Genomic DNA, 21,180 nt, shown 5'->3' with positions numbered 1-21,180 from the left:
GATGGAAAAGGACCCGGGGGTCCTAGTAGATGATAGGCTCAGCAATGGCATGCAATGCCAAGCTGCTGCTAATAAGGCAAACAGAATATTGGCATGTATTAAAAGGGGGATCAACTCCAGAGATTAAACGATAATTCTCCCGCTCTACAAGACTCTGGTCCAGCCGCACCTGGAGTATGCTGTCCAGTTCTGGGCACCAGTCCTCAGGAAGGATGTACTGGAAATGGAGCGAGTACAAATAAGGGCAATAAAGCTAATAAAGGGTCTGGAGGATCTTAGTTATGAGGAAAGGTTGCGAGCGTTGAACTTATTCTCTCTGGAGAAGAGACGCTTGAGAGGGGATATGATTTCAATTTACAAATACTGTACTGGTGACCCCACAATAGGGAGAAAACTTTTTCGCAGAAGAGAGTTTAATAAGACTCGGGGCCACTCATTACAATTAGAAGAAAAGAGGTTTAACCTTAAACTACGTAGAGGGTTCTTTACTGTAAGAGTGGTAAGGATGTGGAATTCCCTTCCACAGGTGGTGGTCTCAGCGGGGAGCATTGATAGCTTCAAGAAACTATTAGATAATCACCTGAATGACCGCAACATACAGGGATATGTAATGTAATACTGACACAATCACACACATAGGTTGGACTTGATGGACGTGTGTCTTTTTTCAACCTCACCTACTATGTAACTATGTAACTATGTAACTATGTATTACTAAAATGTTCCTTCAAAATTGTAGTGCAGGCCCCTTGACAGTCCCTTCAGTTTGTCCTAGGTTCTTTTGCCATTTGGTGTACAGGCAGCCAGACATCCAACAACACAGACAGTCTCACAACTCAGTGACCAGACTTGTTTTTTCATGCAAGTTGAACTTAACTGGGGTGCAAGGAGCTGTGGGAAACTCCACAATAAAAATGTGCAAAGATCAGAGAAGATACTCTTTGATTTGCTTTTCTTCCTTAGGAAAATTCCCCCTTAGCAGACACTAGGGGAACAAACAACTTTGGAACCCTAAGGGAAAGGGCCCAAGCCAACAGCACTGGAGCAAATAATCAAAAGGATAGCAACAGAGGACAGCTGTTAGGATCCTACAATCAGGCCTGTACTCACAATGTCCCCTGATACTTGGATGCCTCCATCCAATATCTGCCAGACATGTCTCCAGTAAATTCCCAGACCAGATCCTCAGTAAAATCCCTTGATTTTGGCTCCAGTTGTTTTGTTCAGAAAGTAGGCCCCCCAGTACCCACTGAGCTGGGACCTCGATGCTCTCCTGTAACTTCAGCTACACTGCCCAGAAGGGCAGTAGCCCTTCAAGCTAGGGTTTTCTCCCTCTGGATAAGAACCCTGCTACTCCAGACCCCAGACTATTTATGCACTCCTCATCCTCCTACTGGAGGCCCAGAACAGGCAAAAATTATCAAACACAGCTCCAATGATTACAAAGAAGCTAAAGAACTAAGTTTACCTGAACCTCTCTAGCAACCTATTCTAGGAGGGTGCTATACTATAATTTTAAAACCAGTCACTTTAAACCTCATTATTAGGGTGGGGAGGTCCATATCATTAACAAGGGGTGCCAACAGGAACACTTTTTCTATCTCCCTTAATTCCATTCCACACAGAGAACCAGAATCTCTCACTCTTCACAGTGAGTCCATGATGGAGAAACACTTGCAAATCCCATTGGGGCTATTCATCTAAGTGCTGAGGTTTAAGTGCTCAGGGGAGCCCAGGAAAGTAGATATCATGAAAGGATCCTAAAGAATTTAGGCCTCCTCACTATAAATGGACAGCTGCTTCACAGTAAACAGTTTACAATGTAGCAGCTGTCCATTCCAGCTGCAAGGGGCAGTGTGGTGCACGATTCAGCACATCACACAGCTTCTTTTTTTGTAAAACCTTTATTTGAAGTGCACAAAAGTGACACTTCATTTATGGCAACCACAACAAAAAGACTGGTGCTGCTCAAAGCTCCACCAGGTCCTCTTGCATGACAAATCACTAGCAGTGCCAACAAGGACAGAGCTTGTCCCAGCTCAAAACATCTGGTAGGGAAAGAAAGTCCTAATAGTCGCACATCACAGCAAAACCCTGTAAGGAGGTTATAACAGCCTCAGCCCAGACTCCAACCAAGTCACGCTATCCTATGCATTTCACTCTATGCCCAGAGCTTAAAGTGTTACTAAACCCACAACAGTAAAATCAGTCTGTATATGCAGTAAAACATGCTTGTTAAACTCACTGTGGAAATTAAGGGGTTAATCTTTTGCATTGTGTATAAAGGCTGTTTGATACTGTCTTCTCTAAACCTCCTTTTCTTCCACTGGCTCAAAATAAATAACCTGATATTTACAGAGCCAGGGGACAGGCTGCACATGCTCAGTTTGGTGTGTATTGCTAGATAGATTGATAGATTTTTTTTCTCTTGGGTGGGTGCATGTGATCAGCACAGGGCCAATCAGCACTGTCCAGACAGAGGATCAGGGGAGAATAAAAACTCCTCCTACAAGGTTTACTAGAAACTGATAGAAGTCACAAGGTTGCTATATGCTGCTGATGAGAAAAGGTATTTATCAGTTTATATATATACTAAAATAATTGCATTTCCATGTTCTGTGCACTGTGGGGGACCAGATATAGTGAATGCAGGGTCCTGGGTTTAGTAACACTTTAGTCAAATACATAGTTCTTAAAGTGACCCCTTTTTTTTTTAATAAAAAAGCTGAAAGGGGGGAGGCCACATGCCCTTGCTGTTCGGGCTGAAAGTGGAAGTAAACCCTCCTATTATTTTCAGCCAAGGAAGCTGCCATCTTGGCCTCTATTTAATCTTCAATTGCCATGATGCTGCACATGTGATCAGTTATGACACCAGCCATTGGATTGTTTGACAGTTTGGTTGAGAGCACATCCAATGTGACAGGTACATTCCCAGCACATGCTGGAAATGTAAGACCCCTTTCACATCACAGAGCGGCCGTGTTAGCGGTACAGTGCCACTAGTTTTAGTGGCGCTTTTCACCTGCCAGCGGGGTGCTTTTAACCCCCCGCTAGTGAGTTAAATGCGCCCCAAAAAGCGTTGCTGCCTAAGCAGCATTGCCCATTCATTTCAATGGGTGGGGCAGTGGAGGAGCGGTGTATACACTAAACTGCTCCAAAAATGCTGCTTGCAGGACTTTTTCTAACATCCTGCAAGTGCACCGCCCCATTGTGAAAGCACTCGGCTTTCACACTGGGGCTGCAGGGGAGGCATTTTTAAGGCATTTTTTTTCAAGCCCTTTCAGTCCATTCTAACAGACCAAGCTTTTTATAAAAAATGCCTAGGGAGCTATCCAAAATGTATTTGTTTTAAGACCATGTCCATACCTCAGAATGCTGTACACAAAGTATATGTCCTTATAATAAAATCTAATTTTTGTATTTTTTTCCTTATAAACTACAGGGATTACATTTAAAAATACTAACAAGTGCAGCAATTAAGAAACCCAAGGATTGTCCCGAATTTGCATATTCACGTTATAGATTACATGGTCAAGCAGGACCCCAAGGACCCGGAGAACCAAAGGTATATGGTAAGTTTGTAGAATAAAGCAATATATCTTAGTCGAGATATGTAGCTGCTGCCATAAGCAGTGCATGCTGATTCCATGAGGCCTGCAGGTAAGGGAGAGCAGTGTAAGGCCTCCCACAGCCCTCATTTAAAGCCTATTTGTAGGCTGGGCCTAGGGCTGGGGTACACCAACTGGGAGAAATCATACACATAGTGTAGAAAATTGTATAGTTTCTTGGATATTGTAATATAATTAACAGAAGTAAATGCAATTAGTTGTTTCAGCCACTGGTGTCCAAGTAACACACTTTGGGCATACCTCCCAAATTTTGAGATCGGAACAAGGGAAACCTATTAGCAAAAGTATGTAGGCATAGGACACACCCCCTGCCACACCGCCTTAAAGGAGCTATACAAAAAAAAATTATTAGTTTGTAGTGCACCCCCTCAGGAGCTGCAAGTAGAATGGGATCCCCCACCCTGCATAGCCAGGCACACCAAATTTCCACAGGCACTTTTTTGCTTTATTATGGGTAATAAACTAGGGTTGGGAGGTCATGGGGTGCCCAATTGACTTCAAACACATTTCGGGGACAACTATTCCTATATACAGTCTTATATACAGCCCCTCTTCTTCCTCCAGCACACTCTTGCTTGCAGAACCCAGCTATGTCACCATGTAGTAATTTTGTAGCAAACACCCATTTCAGGCAGGGACTCGCAACCCCTATACTTGAGAGCAGCTAGGGTGACACAGCTTACATTTTTACAGCACTTCCTCTCTGTGGTCACTGATCCCAGCACCACCTCTTCAGGCACTGCCAACCCACCTGGCTGCAGCTGCCCCTTTCACTAGCCCTCCAGGCTAACTTCTCCCCACAGTCCTCCAGACTGACACTCACGAGCCCACTCGGCTGACTCTTAGGACATCTTCCGGATGTGCTGACCTGCTCCCGCTGTCCTCTACTTGTTCCTGTGCCTCCAGGAATGGTGTCCTCCATGTGTTGTGAGGGATCCTTCCAGCACTTGAGCCCCAGCCCAAAGTCCACTCCCCCTAGGGGGCGCCCTCAAGGGCCACCAACAGCCCATTCAGCATCTCCATCTTACACTGACTGCCCCTGCTGGCTTGACTTATACCTATTTATGAGGTGAGCTGCCCCTTTCCAACCCCTTTTTGCTGGGGATTGGCCAGGGTCCTCACAAATATGCATGGCAGCACTTCCCTGCTCCCACCCTCCAGTTCTGGAATTTATATCAACTGCCAGACCTGGGGGAAGTGATAGAGAGAGCTGCCAGATGAGTAATCCAGCCTCCCTGACCCAGATTCACATCCCCAGGCCTGGCTCTCAGCAAAGCCAATTTACTTAAGCTAAGCTATTCAAACTAGCACACTAGCTTGATCAGTGTTTCTCAACTCCAATCTTCAAGGCGCCCCAACAGGTCATGTTTTCAGGATTCCCCTCAGATGAAACGGCTGTGGTAATTACTAAGGCAGTGAAACTGATCAAATCACCTGTGCAAAATAATTGAAAGCTGTAAAAACATGACCTGTTGGGCGCCTTGAGGACTGGAGTTGCGAAACACTGAGCTAGATGGTTCTGGAAGTTAAAACCACAAGTGCTTTTTTACCACTACTATTCCTTTATAATGACTTTTGAAATTTTCAGATGCAGCAATTTAGAAATTGGATGAATGGTTTAACACTGGGAAACACTCTTTGAGAGATAAATAATGCATTTTTATATACAATTATTAAGATCAGACCAAAATGAGGGACAAAGGAGGTGAAAAGAGGGACAGAGGGACACTGTTCCAAATCAGGGACAGTCCCTCAGTTAGTAATGGGAATGTGCTGCAGGTATAGTATACTCAGTAAAGCACAGTATTGCAATAGCAGAGTACCCAGTAATCCAGTAATGGCTCTGTGTAGCAGCGGTATTTCATTAATAAGTAATGGCACAGTATTGCACTTATCTAAGAAGAACCATTGGAGAAACTCCATTTATTGTTGCCACCATCCCAAATATATTATATATAAAGAGTAAGTACCCCCGGTAAAAAGGGATTTTAAGGGCAAACTTTTTGAGGACACAATATTTTCAAAAAATAGAAATGTTTATTTCATAAAAGCAGTGTAATGGTCAGAAATAACAACCATGCACAAAGTGAAACATAATATCTATATATAGTATATAAGAAAAGAGCAATTCTCCTGTAGCTCGATGCGTTTCGGGAGATTCAAGATAAAATCCTTCTTCAGGGAAATGAAGGAGACAATAGTTTGAGACGCTCTGAAACAGAAAAAACAAAGTCTAGATTTCCAGAAAACAATAGGGCAAATATGGTGTTAAATATGGAAACATCATAGCCATAAAAATGTGCCCATACCAATACTATATTCATGGTATCAAGTTTTTATTAAAAAAGATTATTAGGATGGTGCTGATCGGAAATGGAGACACATATCCAAAATGAAAAGAAGGTCGTCCAATAAAGGATAAGTCATCAAGGCTTGAGAGATCCCTCACAAGGATCCCCAAAAAGAGTACAGTAAATCACAGCCGCAGTTTCATGCAGAGCAGTATATGGCTGGAATTATGGGGATATCAATCCTACAGAAAAAGTCATGATAGAAAAATGATAAATGTTTCAGAGCGTTTCCAACTATTGTCTCCTTCATCTCCCTGAAGGGATTTAGCTTGAATCTCTCGAAATGCGTTGGGCTATAGGAGAAATGCTCTTTTCTTATATACTATATATGGATATTATGTATCACTTTGTGCATGGTTGTTATCTCTGACCATTACACTGCTTTTATGAAATAAATGTTTCTATTTTTTGAAAATATTGTGTCCTCAAAAAGTCCGCCCTTAAAATCCCTTTGTACCAGGGGGGGTACTTACTCTTTATATACAGTATTGCAAATAGACCATGTTTTGATTTACCAGAAGACAGGAGATCAGGATAAAACAGTCAGTAGGCAAGCCAGTCAAACACAGGATAACAGGGGGCAGGTCTGGTCATGAATCAGAAAACCTGACAACCGCTGTGAAATTCTCCTTAGTTCTGCTGTGCTTATTTAAATTGGCACCAAAAGCCAGTGCCAGAACATGCATGCTTATTCACGATCACACACAGCCTTGATTCTATGCATTGGCTCAAGAGCTGTACTGTGCATGTGCAGATCTTCGAGCACTGTACTTGATCTTCCTGATAAATAGGCTGGCAATGCACCAGATTGGACTAGATGTTGCACACAAAAAATATGTTTAGGGAAGGGTGTATAGGGCTGCCAACATCCTAATAAACATAGAAAAATGTGCATAAAATGCACTAGATAAATCCCCTTGGACTTTAAAGGCAGAACATTGTAGTAAACAGTAAATGTGGAAAACATTGGCATATTCACCAGCCCAGCATGGGTGGAGCCTTCACGCTGAGTGGTGCATGAGATGACCCCGCAGGAAGCACACAAGGGGACACCCAGTGTCTAAATTCATGTGCATATATTGTTTTTATCATTGCAGGGCTATGTTTGCCCACTCGTTTTATGCTTTGTATTAATAAAAGTGGTGTGATTGCCTTTTAAATATAGTTTACTGTTTACTACAATGTCCAATGGCATTTATCTAGTGAATGTTATGCACATTTTTCTATAGATATTGCACACGCACCATTTTTGCAAGCATACACCACAACACACGGTAGTGTGTTATTGTGTGTGGCGCGGTGCACTGCAAAGTGCATTGGGGTGCCGTTAAGAATGAATGGCACTGCAATGTATATACGCATGTAACCATGTCTTATGTTATGGCTTATGGGCCCTTAACTGCTTCAGCCCCGGAAGATTTTACCCCCTTCTTGACCAGAGCACTTTTTGCGATTTGGCACTGCGTCGCTTTATCTGACAATTGCGCGATTGTGCGACGTTGCACCCAAACAAAATTGACGTCCCTTTTTTCCCCACAAAAAGAGCTTTTTTTTGGTGGTATTTGATCACCTCTGCGTATTTGATCACCTATTTTTTTCACTATAAACAAAAAAGAGCGACAATTTTGAATAAAACGCAAAATTTTTTACTTTTTGCTATAATAAATATCCCCCTAAAATATATTAAAAAGCTATTTTTTTCCTCAGTTTAGGCCGATATGTATTCTTCTACATATTTTTGGTAAAAAAAATCGCAATAAGCGTATATTGATTGGTTTGCGCAAAAGTTATAGCGTCTACAAAATAGGGGATAGTTTTATGGCATTTTTATTATTAATTTTTTTTTTACTAGTAATGGCGGTGATCTGTGATTTTTATCAGGACTGTGACATTATGGAGGACACGTCGGATAATTTTGACACATTTTTGGGACCATTGGCATTTTTACAGCGATCAGTGCTATAAAAATGCATTGATTACTGTAAAAATTTCACTGGCAGGGAAGGGGTTAACACTAGTGGGCGATCAAGGGGTTAATGTGTTCCCTAGTGTGTGTTCTAACTGAAGGGGGGAGGGGATTGTGTAGGGGAAGAGATAGATCGCTGTCCATACTCTGTATGGAACAGACGATCTGTCATTTCTCCCCTCAGAGAACCAGAAACTGTGTGTTTACATACAAAGATGCCAGTTCTCCATGTGCCCCGAGCGATCGTGGGAGCCCGGCGGTGATCACAACAGCCGGGCACTCGCATCGGCTCCGTGGGTGAGCAGGGAGCAGGGGTGCGTGCCCCTAGTGGCCACAGGGCGAAACGGCGTTACATAACATCGTTTCACCCAGCTGTGCCATTCTGTCTCAGTGCAACTGCGTCGGCTGGTCGGCAAGTGGTTAAAGTGGATGTAAACCCGATTCATGAAATTTGAGCTGGGCACATATATCTGCAGTGTTTTCTTATCTCTCTTCAAAGCACTATGTCCCGTAGCTGTCTCCTGCTCTGTTCTTCTGTTATCAGTCTGATAACACTGAGATAAAAGCAGCCGGAGTTTTGTGTTGGGGAGGATGCTATAAATAGATTAGCAGAGTGCTGAACCATTCAACAAACAGAGCTGAAAGTCTCTACTAGGGATGAGCCGAATACCCCCCGGTTCAGTTCGCACCAGAACCTGCGAACGGACCGAAAGCTTGCGCAAACTTTAGAACCCTGTTAAAGTCTATGGGACTCGAACGTTCAAAATCAAAAGTGCTAATTTTAAAGGCTAATATGCAAGTTATTGTCCTAAAAAGGGTTTGGGGACTCGGGTCCTGCCCCAGGGGACATGTATCAATGCAAAAAAAAGTTTTAAAAAGTCAGTTTTTTGGGGAGCAGTGATTTTAATGATGCTTAAAGTGAAAAAAAAGTGAAATATTCCTTTAAATATCATACCTGGGGGGTGTCTATAGTATGCCTGTAAAGTGGCACATGTTTCCCGTGTTTAGAACAGCCCCTGCACAAAATGATATTTCTAAAGGAAAAAAAGTCATTTAAAACTGCTTGAGGCTTTAATGTAATGTCTGGTCCTGGCAATATGGATGAAAATTATTGAGAAAAAAGGCATGGGTACCCCCCCAGCCCATTACCAGCCCCTTTGGGTCTTGTATGGATATTAAGGGGAACCCCGCATCCAAATTAAAAAAAGGAAAGGCGTGGGGCCCCCAGGCCCTATATACTCTGAACAGCAGTATACAGGTGGTGCAAACAAGACAGGGACTGTAGGTTTGTTGTTAAGTAGAATATGTTTGTAATTTTACATTACATTTTTAAAGTGTAGCTCCAGCTTTTTGTAAAACATAGGGAAGGGTTATCACCCCTGTAACATTTGTTTTGCTGTCTGTGCACCTCTTCAGAAGATTTCACCTCATTTTCTGTTCCAATGACAAATGGTTTTTAGTGATACAAGGATTGGTGATAAAGCATCAGTGGAGAGGAGACACGTTTTTCCCATAATAACTCTTACATTAGAGAATTTCCCTTCCTAGGGGTAGATTTCATCTCTCTTCCTGTTTTCTCCTTCCGTTTGCAAGTAGGAGTCGTTTGTAAGTTGGATGTTTGAAAGTAGGGACCTGCCCTATATACTCTGCAGAAATTTGGGCCTTAGGTGTTGGTGTTTCCACAACACTGTAAGCCCTCACAGTTACTCTTGGTGGGCGCTGGAACGCCCTGTTATGAACTATTATATCAAGAATTGTAATTACATGCCATTGTTGAACAGTGGTAGAAAAATTGGTCCTTTGGTGGTGGTGGTGCTGGTGCCACAACACCCTCACAGTTACCCTTGGTGGGCGCTGGAACGGGCCCTGCTGTGAAATATTATATCAAGAATTGTAATTACATGTCCCTGTTGAACAGGGACAGAAAAATTGGGCCTTTGGGGGTGGTGTTGCCACAACACTATAAGCCCTCACAGTTACTCTCGGTGGGCGCAGGAATGGGCCCTGCTGTGAAATATTAGATCAAGAATTGTAATTACATGTCCCTGTTGAACAGGGGCAAAAAAATTGGGCCTTAGGCTCTGGTGCCACAACACTGCAACCTCTCACAGATACTCTAGTTGGAGTGCAGGAATGAGCCCTGCTGCAAAGTATTGCATCAAAAATTGTAATTGCAAGCCCATGTTAAACAGAGGCAGAAAAATTGGGCCTTAGCTACTAGTGCTGGTCCCACAACTCTGCAACCCCTCACAGATACTCTAGTTGGAGCGCAGGAATGAGCCCTGCTGCAAAACATTGCATCACAAATTGTAATTACATGCCCCTGTTAAACGGGGGCTGAAAAATTGGGCCTTAGTCACTGGTTCTGGTTACACAACACTGCAACCCCTCACAGATACTGTAGTTGAGTGCAGCAACGAACCCTCCTGCAAAATATTGCATCAAAAATTGTAATTACATGCCCCTGTTAAACAGGGGCTGAAAAATTTGGCCTTAGGCACTGGTGCTGGTCCCACAACACTGCAACCCCTCACAGATACTCTAGTTGATCTAATGATCTAGAGTCTAATGATCCTTTGAAGACTACTGCTGCTGGGCTCCACCTCCATGCTAACACAATGCTCCTCCTCCTCCTCGTCCTCTTCCTGTGTGATCAGTGGGCACGCAGGAACACTGTCTGGATAAAGGGGGCCTTGAGAGGTAAGGAAGGCCTCCTCTTCCTGTCTCTGTTCTGCCTCAAGTGCCCTGTGCATTATTCCACGCAGCGTGTGCTCTAACAGGTGGACAAGGGGGCCAGTGTCACTGATGCATGCACTGTCACTGCTCACCATCCTCATGGCCTCCTCAAATGGTGACAGGACAGTGCATGCATCCCTGATCAACGATGAGTTCCACCTGGTGGGCATGTCACAGATTAGGGGGTTCTTGGGCAGGTTAAATTCCTTTTGGAGGTCAGCCAGCTGAGCACTTGCATTATATGACCTGCCGAAATGCACACAGACTTTCCTGGTCTGCCTCAGGACATCCTGTAAGCCCGGGTACCTGCCCAAGAACCGCTGCACCACCAAATTAAAGACATGAGCCAAACAGGGCACATGGGACAGTTGTCCCTTTCGGAGGGTGGAGAGGAGGTTGGTGCCATTGTCGCAAACCACCATTCCTGCCTTAAGCTGGCATAGCGTCAACCACCTCTGAGCCTGCCCTTCAAAGCTGACAGAATCTCTGCCTCAGTGTGGCTCCTGTCCCCCAAGCACACCAGCTCAAGCACCGCATGGCATCTTTTTGCCTGCATGCTTGCGTAGCCCCTTGAATGCCTACAGAGCACCACTGGTTCTGAGGACAAATCAGCACAGGAAGAGGCCATGGAGGAAGAAGAAGAGGAGGGGGTGGATGAGAGAGGTGTGTCAGAATCACCAGTAGTAGCATTTTGGAGGTGTGGTGGCAGAACAACCTCCAACACTAGTACACCTTGTCCTACATCCTTCCCAGCTGCCAGCAGAGTCACCCAATGCGCCGTGAAAGATAGGTAATGTCCCTGTCCATGCCTGCTGGACCATGAGTCATGCACCTTACCACTGACCGCCCTGTCCAGCAAGGCCAAGACATTGCCTTCCATATGTCGGTAGAGAGCCGGAATCGCCTGCCGTGAGAAAAAGTGGCGTTTGGGAACCTGCCACTGAGGAACCGCACATTCCACAAACTCATGGCAGGGGGCAGAGTCTACCAACTGAAAAGGCAGCAGTTGAAGTGCTAGGAATTTAGCCAAGCTAGCATTCAACCGCTGGGCATGTAGATGACTGGAAGTGAACTTCTTTCGGTGGTGCAGCAGCTGGGGCAGGGATATTTGCCTGGTACAACCTGACGTCGGTGTACCGATAGCAGATTGCCCGCAAGTACTTGGCTGTGACACACCTAATTCTGCATCTTCATTCCTCTCACTGCAGGTTTCAGAGAGGATTGAAGGTATAGTGGGGTTGGAGATCCCAGCTGATGAGGAGCAAGGAGAGGTCCGCTTTGTTTTTTGGTGTGGGTCTTTTAGGTAAGCTTGCCAATGAACTGCATGGCAGGTCGACATATGTCTGGTCAAGCACGTGGTGCCCAAGCGGGTGATGTTTTGGCCATGCGAGATGCGCTTGAGACATATGTTGCAAATAGCAGCGGTGCGATCTGATGCACTCGTCTCAAAAAAGACCCACACCAAAGAATTTTAGGAATAACGCGCAGAGACAGCAGCGCCCTGCACATGCGGAGCTCGGCGGTGTGATGCAGTCAGTGTGCTGCCCTTAAGCAGGGCATCCTGCCTCGTTGGAGATGTGCCTCCTCCTCCTCTCTCCTATCAGGCACCCACATGGAGTCAGTGACTTCCTCATCATCCCCTCCCTCCTCATCACTGGAGCAAACCTGGCAGTATGCTGCAGCTGGGAGAACATGACTGCCAGATTGCTGTCCTTCTTGGGCACCCCCTCTCTCTGGGCTCACGTTACTGCCTTCCTCTAGCTGGGTACCATCAGTGGAGCCTTCAAAACGCTGGGCATCCTCCTGGAGCATGTACCCAACACTATGGTCAAACAGTTTGGGGGACTCCTCAGGAGGACATGGTGGGGCTAGGGAAGGAGTTACTGATGCCATTGAGCCGAGGGAAAAGTCAGCACAAAGCTGCTTTGCCAGACAAAGTACCCTGAGCCTGGGTGCGAGAGGATGAGGAGGATGAGGACGGCTTGGTTATCCACTCTACCAAGTCTTCGGCATGTTGCAGCTCAACACGGCCAGCTGCCAAAAAAAAGGACAAGCGTGTCCCACGGCCACGTGCTGATGAGGATGCACTGTCTCCACGACCAGCACTGTTGCCTCTAGACACAGAGCCTGCTTGCCCTCTTTTATTGGTTTGTGACTGCCTCTCCTTGTTGGCCTTCCAGACATACTAATGGCCTGCAGTGAGATGTAGCTGCACAAAGCTGGGATGTATATATATACTGATAATACTGCAGCTAGCAGAATCAACTGCCTGCCTGTAGTATTATTAGAATGAGAACACCAGCAATTGTCTTCAGGTAGCTTTAGGTGCACACTGTGCAGAGGACACAGTACACTAACTGTAAATACTGCAACTGCCTGCCTGTGGTATTAATAGGATCAGAAGAACACCAGAAATTGTCTTCAGGTAGCTTTAGGTGCACACTGCAAAGGACACAGTACACTAACTGTAAATACTGTAAATACTGTAAAAACACCTGCCTGCCTGTCAGTATATTAGGAAGAGAATAACAGGAATGGATCTAGCTAAACTGAATACAGTGTATATATATATATATATATATATATATATATATATATATACACAATACACTGTAAGTGCAGCTAACTGACTCGCCTGCCTACTCTAACTTAAATCAAATGACACTGTCTCTCTGTCTATCTCTCTCCGCCACCGCAACACACTACACAAGGCAGCCACGCAAGTGGTCTTATATAGTGTGGGGCGTGTACTAAACCCCCTGACTTTGGCCAATTACAGCTCTCTGTACAGATGGCACTGTGATTGGCCAAGCATGCGGGTCATAGTGCATGCTTGGCCAGTCATCAGCTAGCAATGCACTGCGATGCCGAAGTGAATTATGGGCCATGACGTGCCACTCGAATTTGGCACGAACGGTCCATAACGTTCGCAATTCAACGAACAACAGAACAGGCTATGTTCGAGTCAAACATGGGTTTGACTCGAACTCGAAACTCATCCCTAGTCTCTACCTATGTGGAGTGGGGGTGTGTGCCTTTCCTCCAATCAGCTGTCTTGGCTGTATGCACAGGCTTCACTGCAGTGCTGACCAGGATGAGAAAATCTAACACAATCTGAACTTTCTAAATACTATAGAAAGATAAAGGCAGCAGATATACATGTAAAACTTATGTAGGGAGATTAGTTTCATCCCTGTGTATCACCTGAGGTTGTTCACTTCACTGGGTATATGTGAGGGTTTTAAATTAGACATGTGCAATTTGCTTGGTTCCAAATTTGTTTTTTAACGAATTTCGACAAACTCGTTAATTGACTTAAATATCCAAAATAACGAAAACCGTTTAACAATTTTTTCCAAATTTTTCCAAATTTTCGTAAATTCAAATATTCCAAAAATGTATACATTCGTAAATTTGAAAATCCGAAAAACCCAAAAATTTAAAAATATGAATTAATACTGTAACTAATTAATAATAACTTAACTATTACTAACCATTACATTATAGGTATTGGAATTTCCTTTCAAGTTTGGCTGTTAGTGAACATAACAAATACGAATTTATCTGAAGTTACGAATGATTCAAAATAATGAATGCCGTATCTAATGGAATGTAACTAATTAATAATAATAAATAACAATAATAATAATAAAAACTTTATTATTATTTTTTTAAACAATAAATTTTTATTGGTATTTTTCCAAAGTATACAAAATACAAGCAGATTTCTCATTTCTCATTTGTACATATTGTTCGCCATTCAGGAGCTTACTACATTAATTGAGTAAAACAGATTACCTGGTAGGGTTACTAAGAAATATCCTCAATGAAGCATTGTACATTTGTCAAGCCTGTCACCCCTTGTGGGTACACACTGTAAACAGACTTTCTGCTTAAGTTTTCAAAGTTAGCCCTGAGAGGACCTTACTGAGGGTCCCCTCAAATATACTATCACGTAAGTTCCCTGTAAATTTGTCGTTAACCAATAATAATAAACTTAGAATGACTGATTCATCTTAATTAGACTTTCTCATTCTTTTGATAACAGGTAAACCACGTAGTGTTGCTATGCTGTGTGCTTAGTATAATACCATATCATATATGACCATACCCAATAATGGATTGTACCACTAGATCATTGATGGTTGTGTTTCAGTAGTGGAGGATTAGGAATAGTTTTCATACATGTGAGGAGGCATATTTAGAGGAACTCCAAGTTTCCCAATGTTTGTGGAAACTCGGGGTTCTTCTTTCTGTATATGCTAGGATTTTTTCCATAGTGTATTGAGCATTCACTCTTGATATGACTTCTGCAATTTTTGGAGGTGAAGTAGAGTGCCATTCCTTGGCTATTGCTATACGTGCAGCAAACAAAATGTGGGTGACTACCTTTCTCCTCAGAGGAGGATAGTTTTCGATGCCTAAGCTTAGAAGAGCAAGAGCAGGGTTGATGGTACAATCAGAGCTGGTCACTTTTCTAATTAGTGACTGTATTTTTTGCCAGAAAGGTTTTATAGTTGTACAGTTCCAGAATATATGGAGGATATTGCCAATAGCTTGGCAGTTTCTCCAGCAGAGAGGTGTAATACTAGGGTTCATTTTGTTTAATCTGTGCGGAGTAATGTACCATCTATGTAAGAGTTTTCGTGCATTATCCCAGTGATCTACGCATGCTGATGATTTATGATTGTATTTTATCGCTTTATGCCATTGAGGCATAGAAAATTCTTTTTGTAATTCAAATTCCCATTTCATCATGCTTGGGGTTTTGGAGTGTAGGTAGAGGGGGGTGGTGAATTTGTAAAAGAGCGATATACCCTTACGCTTATTAGAAGTCTTGCTTAAGAGGAAGTCCCACAGAATCTGTGGTATAGCTATTTGTCGTATTGGGTTTTTGCTCTTGTAGTGGTGTAATTGGTACTCTCTATATCTATCTATCGCATTTTGATGAGGTGGAGCAGGTGTGGTGAAGTTGTCTCCCAAGGATTTCCATGGTTGGACTGAGAAGTTTGGGATTAGGTATTCGTAGGATGCCAGTGGTACATTTAGTTTTCTAATTGGGGTGTCTGTTAAGTGTTTATGCACTATGGAGGACCAGGCATCTATTGTTGCTCGTATAGTTGAGTAAGGTGGGGCGTTTGGTCTGCAATGTATACAGGCTGCTATAGCCAATGCAGGGAGGTCGTGACCTGGTGTTACGGTGCGTTCAATGTCTGACCAGCGGTTGTCTGTTTGGCAGGAGAACCAGTACTTCATTTGGTCCAGTATTGCAGCTTTATAGTAAGTCTGTGCATTAGGTATCCCTACTCCCCCTAGATGTTTAGGTTTATAGAGGTGGGCCAATGCTATTCTGGGTTTTTTACCCCCCCATATGTATTTTTTCAGGCATTTCTCTAGTTGTATAAAAAATTTCTGGGTAATTGGTATGGATAATGATCTGAAATAATATAGGAGTTTTGGTAAGATTTGCATTTGGTATGCAGCTATCCTCCCCAACCATGTAAGGTGTAGTTTGGTAATTTGATGTAGTTCCTCTTCGATTTTTGTTAATAATGGAGGAAAGTTTTGGGAATAGATTTTGGAGGAAGAGGAAGTCAGCTGCACACCAAGATAAGTAATGGAAGGTGGGTCCCAGTTGCAAGGAAAAATATTTTTCAACCTGCTTTTGTTCTCGTTTGATATATGAAGCGAGAGTGCATAGCTTTTGGTTGTATTTACTTTATAAAAGGAGATTTGTCCGAATTTATGTAATAGCGTTTTGACGATGGGTAAAGAAGTGGCTGGGTTTGATAGAGAGAGGATTATGTCGTCAGCAAACAGTCCTATTTTGTGGTTAACAGAACCGACTTTAATGCCTTCTATTTTATCATTAGCTCTAATAGATTCTGCTAGTGGTTCTATGACCAAAGAAAAAATAATTGGGGATAATGGGCATCCTTGCCGAGTGCCGTTAGTTAGTGCAAAGGGGTCGGATAGCAAGCTAGATGTGAAGACTCTTGCAGATGGGCCTGAATACAGGGACATAATTGCTGAGTGTATCATTCCCGAAAGACCAAACTTGAGTAAGGTCCTGGACAGGTATCCCCAATGGACCCTGTCGAAGGCCTTTTCTGCATCTAATGCTAAAAAGATGATGGGCTGCTTGCTTAATTCTGATATGCGCAGGAGGTCTAGCATCCTCCTCGTCCCATCTGGTGTCTGTCTGCCCTTTACAAAACCTACCTGGTCCAGTCCTATGAGGGAGGGGGTTATTTCCATAAGTCTGTTTGCTAAAATTTTTGCATAGATCTTTAAATCGGAGTTTAGTAGGTTAATAGGCCTGAAGTTTTTTTGGATCCGCTACGTCTTTACCAGGTTTAGGGATAGTGATAATGATGGCTTGGAGCATTTCTTTCGGGAAGGTACCATCAGAGGCTGCTATATTGAATATCTTTACCAGTTCAGGGGCAAGGATGGCAGAGAAAGCCTTGTAATATTCAGCGGAGAACCCGTCTGCTCCTGGCGATTTGTGCATGGGTAGAGAGTGAATTATGTATTCAACCTCTGTGAGTGTGATGGGTGCGTTTATTTTTTGTAGGGAAGTTTTGTCTATTGAGGGAAGGTGAACAGTCTGTAAGAATTCGTCAATCTCTATGTCCGAGGGTTGGTAAGTGAGTGGGTCCGTCTGGAGATTGTATAGGGATTCATAATAGTCCTTAAAGGCGTTGGCGATATCTTTGGGATTGTGGTGTAGGGCTTTGGTACTGTGATGTCTGAGATTTTTGAGATTAGAACGTGCCTGTTTTTTTTTTAAGCTGGGAGGCTAGGATTTTACCTGCTCTGTTATTTTGGGAGTAGTAGGAGACTTTTAGTTTTTTTTAAAAAAGTATCATAGTCCGCTCTAATTTCCTGTCTTACTTCTTCCCGGCAGTTATTAAGGCTTTTGAGTATTTCACTTGAGGAGGTAGCAGGATTCTTGTGTTGCGCTTCCAGATCTGCTTCTCAAGTAGGTTTGTCATGCGCTGCTGTTTCTTTTTCTTTTCCCTAGAGGCTACCTGTATAAGGGCGCCTCTAGTGAATGCTTTGTGTGCACACCAGATGGTCATAGGTGAACAATCTGCATTATTATTGAATTGAAAAAATTCCGTAATTTTTGCTGCAATTTCGTCTCTGATTTTGGGGTGTGATAAGAGAAACGTATTGTTACGCCACAATGGTTTGTGGGAGTGTTTGTTGGCATCCACAATTTCAATAGTCACTGGAGCGTGGTCAGACCATGTGATATTGTGGATGTCAGCTTTCTGGACATTTTGCAGAGTGTACAGGTCAGTGAGGAAAAAATCTATTCTAGAATAGCTCTTATGTACAGCCGAATAAAATGTGTAGTCGCTCTCGGTGGTTCTAAGGCGGCGCCAAGGGTCATAGAGTCTCTCTTCGTGGCACAGCGAGTCTAGAGAGGGCCGCCGCTTAGAGGCCATCGAGGACACATCTAATTCTGTGTTCATAATCGAGTTAAAATCACCACATATTATTAAGTTGCCTTTTTGTACCTTTTTAGCCATACTTACAACTTTGCGAATAAACCTTAGAGTTCTAACATTAGGTGCATACAGGTTAACTATAGTATATGTGATGTGGTCCAGTTCTGCGACCACGATCAGAAAGCGACCTTGGGGATCTATATGTTCCTGTAAGAGAGAGAAGGTTAGTGTGTCCCTAAATGCAATCATTACTCCATTCTTCTTTGTCGTATTCTTGGCCATAAATACGTGTGGAAACTTGGGATGTGTACATTTTGGGGAGTTGTCACTGGCGAAATGGGTTTCCTGCACACATAGAATGTCACATTTCTCTTCTAAGGTTGACTTCCAAAGGGCCCTCCTTTTGTAGGGGCTGTTCAAGCCTCTCACATTGTATGACATCAGTTTAAGATTCATTCTTGTGGAAAGTTGTGCAGTAGTGCCATCTAGTGGTAGTTCCAGGAATTGGAGTTGAGATCTTGGATATGGTTATAATGCATGGGGTCTGAGAAAGCAATGTCCTCATAGCTTTGTAAGTGAACAGTTTAACTGAACAAACTTGAACTGTTGATAAATGATGGGATGTAGGCCGCATGAATTGCGGATAGTAGGTCACGGGAATCATCTCGTAACTAACGAGGGGGGTTCAACAAGGTAAATCCTTGAACAGCCGAACATCGGGTGGTTGATCAGAAAGAACAGCTTCCTAGAGAGCTGCAAAGCACCATAACTAGCCAGATGACAGTTATTAGGGGAGAGTGCTCACTAAAAAAAATAGCATCAAGTAGCATCAACTGAGGCAGGTTGCTACTTGTAGTTCTTAGTTGAACGGTGGTTGTTGCGTCTGTTATATTGTGGGTTAGGGTCCTCAGGTACTGCGTCTGCGGGAAGCAAGCGCCATTTTCGGAGGAGATCCAGGCCCTTTTCTAGCGATGTTATCGCATGCGATTCGTTGTTCATGTCAACCAGGAGTTTAGCAGGGAATCCCCATTTGTAGAGGATCTTATTGTTGCGCAGAATTTTAGTGATAGGCACCAAGTTGTGTCTGGCTGACAGGGTGGCTTGTGACAGGTCTGCATAAAGTGCGATACCAGCATATGGGTCAGGTAGAGAGGGATGTTGTCTTGCGAATCGCATGAGTTGATCCTTAATGTGGTAGAAAAGGATTCTTGCTATCACATCTCTAGGTGTTTGTTCAGGCAGGTAGGAAGGTTTTGGCAGTCTGTGTGCCCTGTCAATAGTGATGTCTGCTGGGCTTAGAGAGGGGAGGACAGTCATCATGAGCTTTTGCATGTAGGTAGTGATCTCTGCGGGTTTGACCGTCTCAGGGACCCCCCTAAACTTGATATTGTTCCTTCTGGCCCGGTCCTCAATATCCGCCATTTTAAGGCGCATGGCTCTGATTTCGTCTTCTACCTCAAAGTGGGCATCTACCAGTTCATTGTGTGCTAGAGTGAACTCCTCCATTTTATTCTCTACATATTCCACTCTATTGCTGACAGCAAATATTTCCCTTTTTGTGTTGCTCATAAACACTGCCATATCAGATTGAAGAGCTCCCCTCAGGGTTTGCAGCATCTCCTTCATTGTAGTGTCAATAATAGGCTGACCTGAGGTGGGGAATGCATCTAGCTGCTCTGCCTGTGTGGAGGATTCCTCCATTTCTTCCCCTGCTGCTCCTGCCTCATCCTCATTCTCCCCTCCTTCCCCAAGCCTCCTTTTTTGCTTAACAGGGCTGCAGAATGGGGAGGATGACAAGGGATTGTCATTAAAGTGTGACTCACCCGAGGATGGCTTTGGATTGCTGTGTGGCTGTGTTGTGGAGGCAGATGAACGGCTCCCGGGGTTGGCGCCATCTTGGAATTTTCGGCCCTCAGCAGGGCGAAGAAATCAGTCAGTTTTCGGGGTCCCTCTCTCTCCTTCCTTTTGTACATCGTGCCTGCTGTGTGCCCCTTGCTCTCCTCTCTCAGATGGTATGCTTTTTGGCTGTTTTTGGTGTGCTGTGAGCCGCTGATTACACCCGGTGTGTCAGAGCTCTCCTCTCACACGTCCATGAGCTCTGGCTGCCGGCTCCGCCCCCCAACTTTATTATTATTATTTATTATAAATTTGTTCCGATTAATTTGTTTAGATGTGGCATTCAATCTTAGCGATAATTCGTAACTTCAGATCAATTATTATTCGTTACGTTCACTAATAGAGATGAGCCGAACACCCCCCTGTTCAGTTCACACCAGACCCTGCGAACGGACCGAAAATTTGCACGAACGTTAGAACCCCATTGACGTCTATGGGACTCGAACTTTCAAAATCAAAAGTGCTCATTTTAAAGGCTAATTTGCATGGTATTGTCCTAAAAAGGGTTTGGGGACCTGGGTCCTGCCCCAGGGGACATGTATCAATGTAAAAAAAAGTTGAAAAACGGCTGTTTTTTTGGGAGCAGTGATTTTAATGATGCTTAAAGTAAAAAAAAGAGTGAAATATTCCTTTAAATATCGTACCTGGGGGGTGTCTATAGTATGCCTGTAAAGTGGCGCGTGTTTCCCGTGCTTAGAACAGTCCCTGCACAAAATGTCATTTTTAAAGGAAAAAAAGTCATTTAAAACTGCTTGCAGCTTTAATGTGATGTTGGGTCCCGGCAATATGGATGAAAATCAGTGAGACAAACGGCACGGGTACCCCCCCGTCCATTACCAGGCCCTTTGGGTCTTGTATGGATAATAAGGGGAACCCCGCACCCAAATTAAAAAAGGAAACAGCAGTATACAGGCTCTGTACTCTGAACAGCAGTATACAGGCAGTACAAACAAGACAGGGACTGTAGGTTTGTTGTTAAGTAGAATCTGTTTGTAATTGTGAACTGGTACATTTTTAACGTGTTTAGCTCCAGCCAAAACATCTATTTTAAGCTTTTTGGGAAACATAGGGAAGGGTTATCACCCCTGTGATATTTGTTTTGCTGTCTGTGCTCCTCTTCAGAAGATTTCACCTCACTTTTT

The 21,180-nt window shown here is 43.7% G+C and overlaps 1 protein-coding gene across 1 annotated transcript in view; it reads left to right on the top strand.

The window, feature by feature from the left end:
- The window catches only part of LOC141105639 (alpha-2-macroglobulin-like), a 205,295-nt gene that overhangs the window by 71,763 nt on the left and 112,352 nt on the right, over window positions 1-21,180 (top strand). The window contains exon 17 of the mRNA XM_073595610.1: window positions 3,443-3,572. Within this exon, the coding sequence (XP_073451711.1) occupies window positions 3,443-3,572 (130 nt within the window). The remainder of the gene's footprint in view (window positions 1-3,442; window positions 3,573-21,180) is intronic.

This window comes from Aquarana catesbeiana, linkage group LG08, assembly GCF_042186555.1.
Source record: "Aquarana catesbeiana isolate 2022-GZ linkage group LG08, ASM4218655v1, whole genome shotgun sequence".
NCBI classification, from domain to species: domain Eukaryota; kingdom Metazoa; phylum Chordata; class Amphibia; order Anura; family Ranidae; genus Aquarana; species Aquarana catesbeiana.
This window is presented reverse-complemented; position numbering and strand designations above follow the sequence as displayed.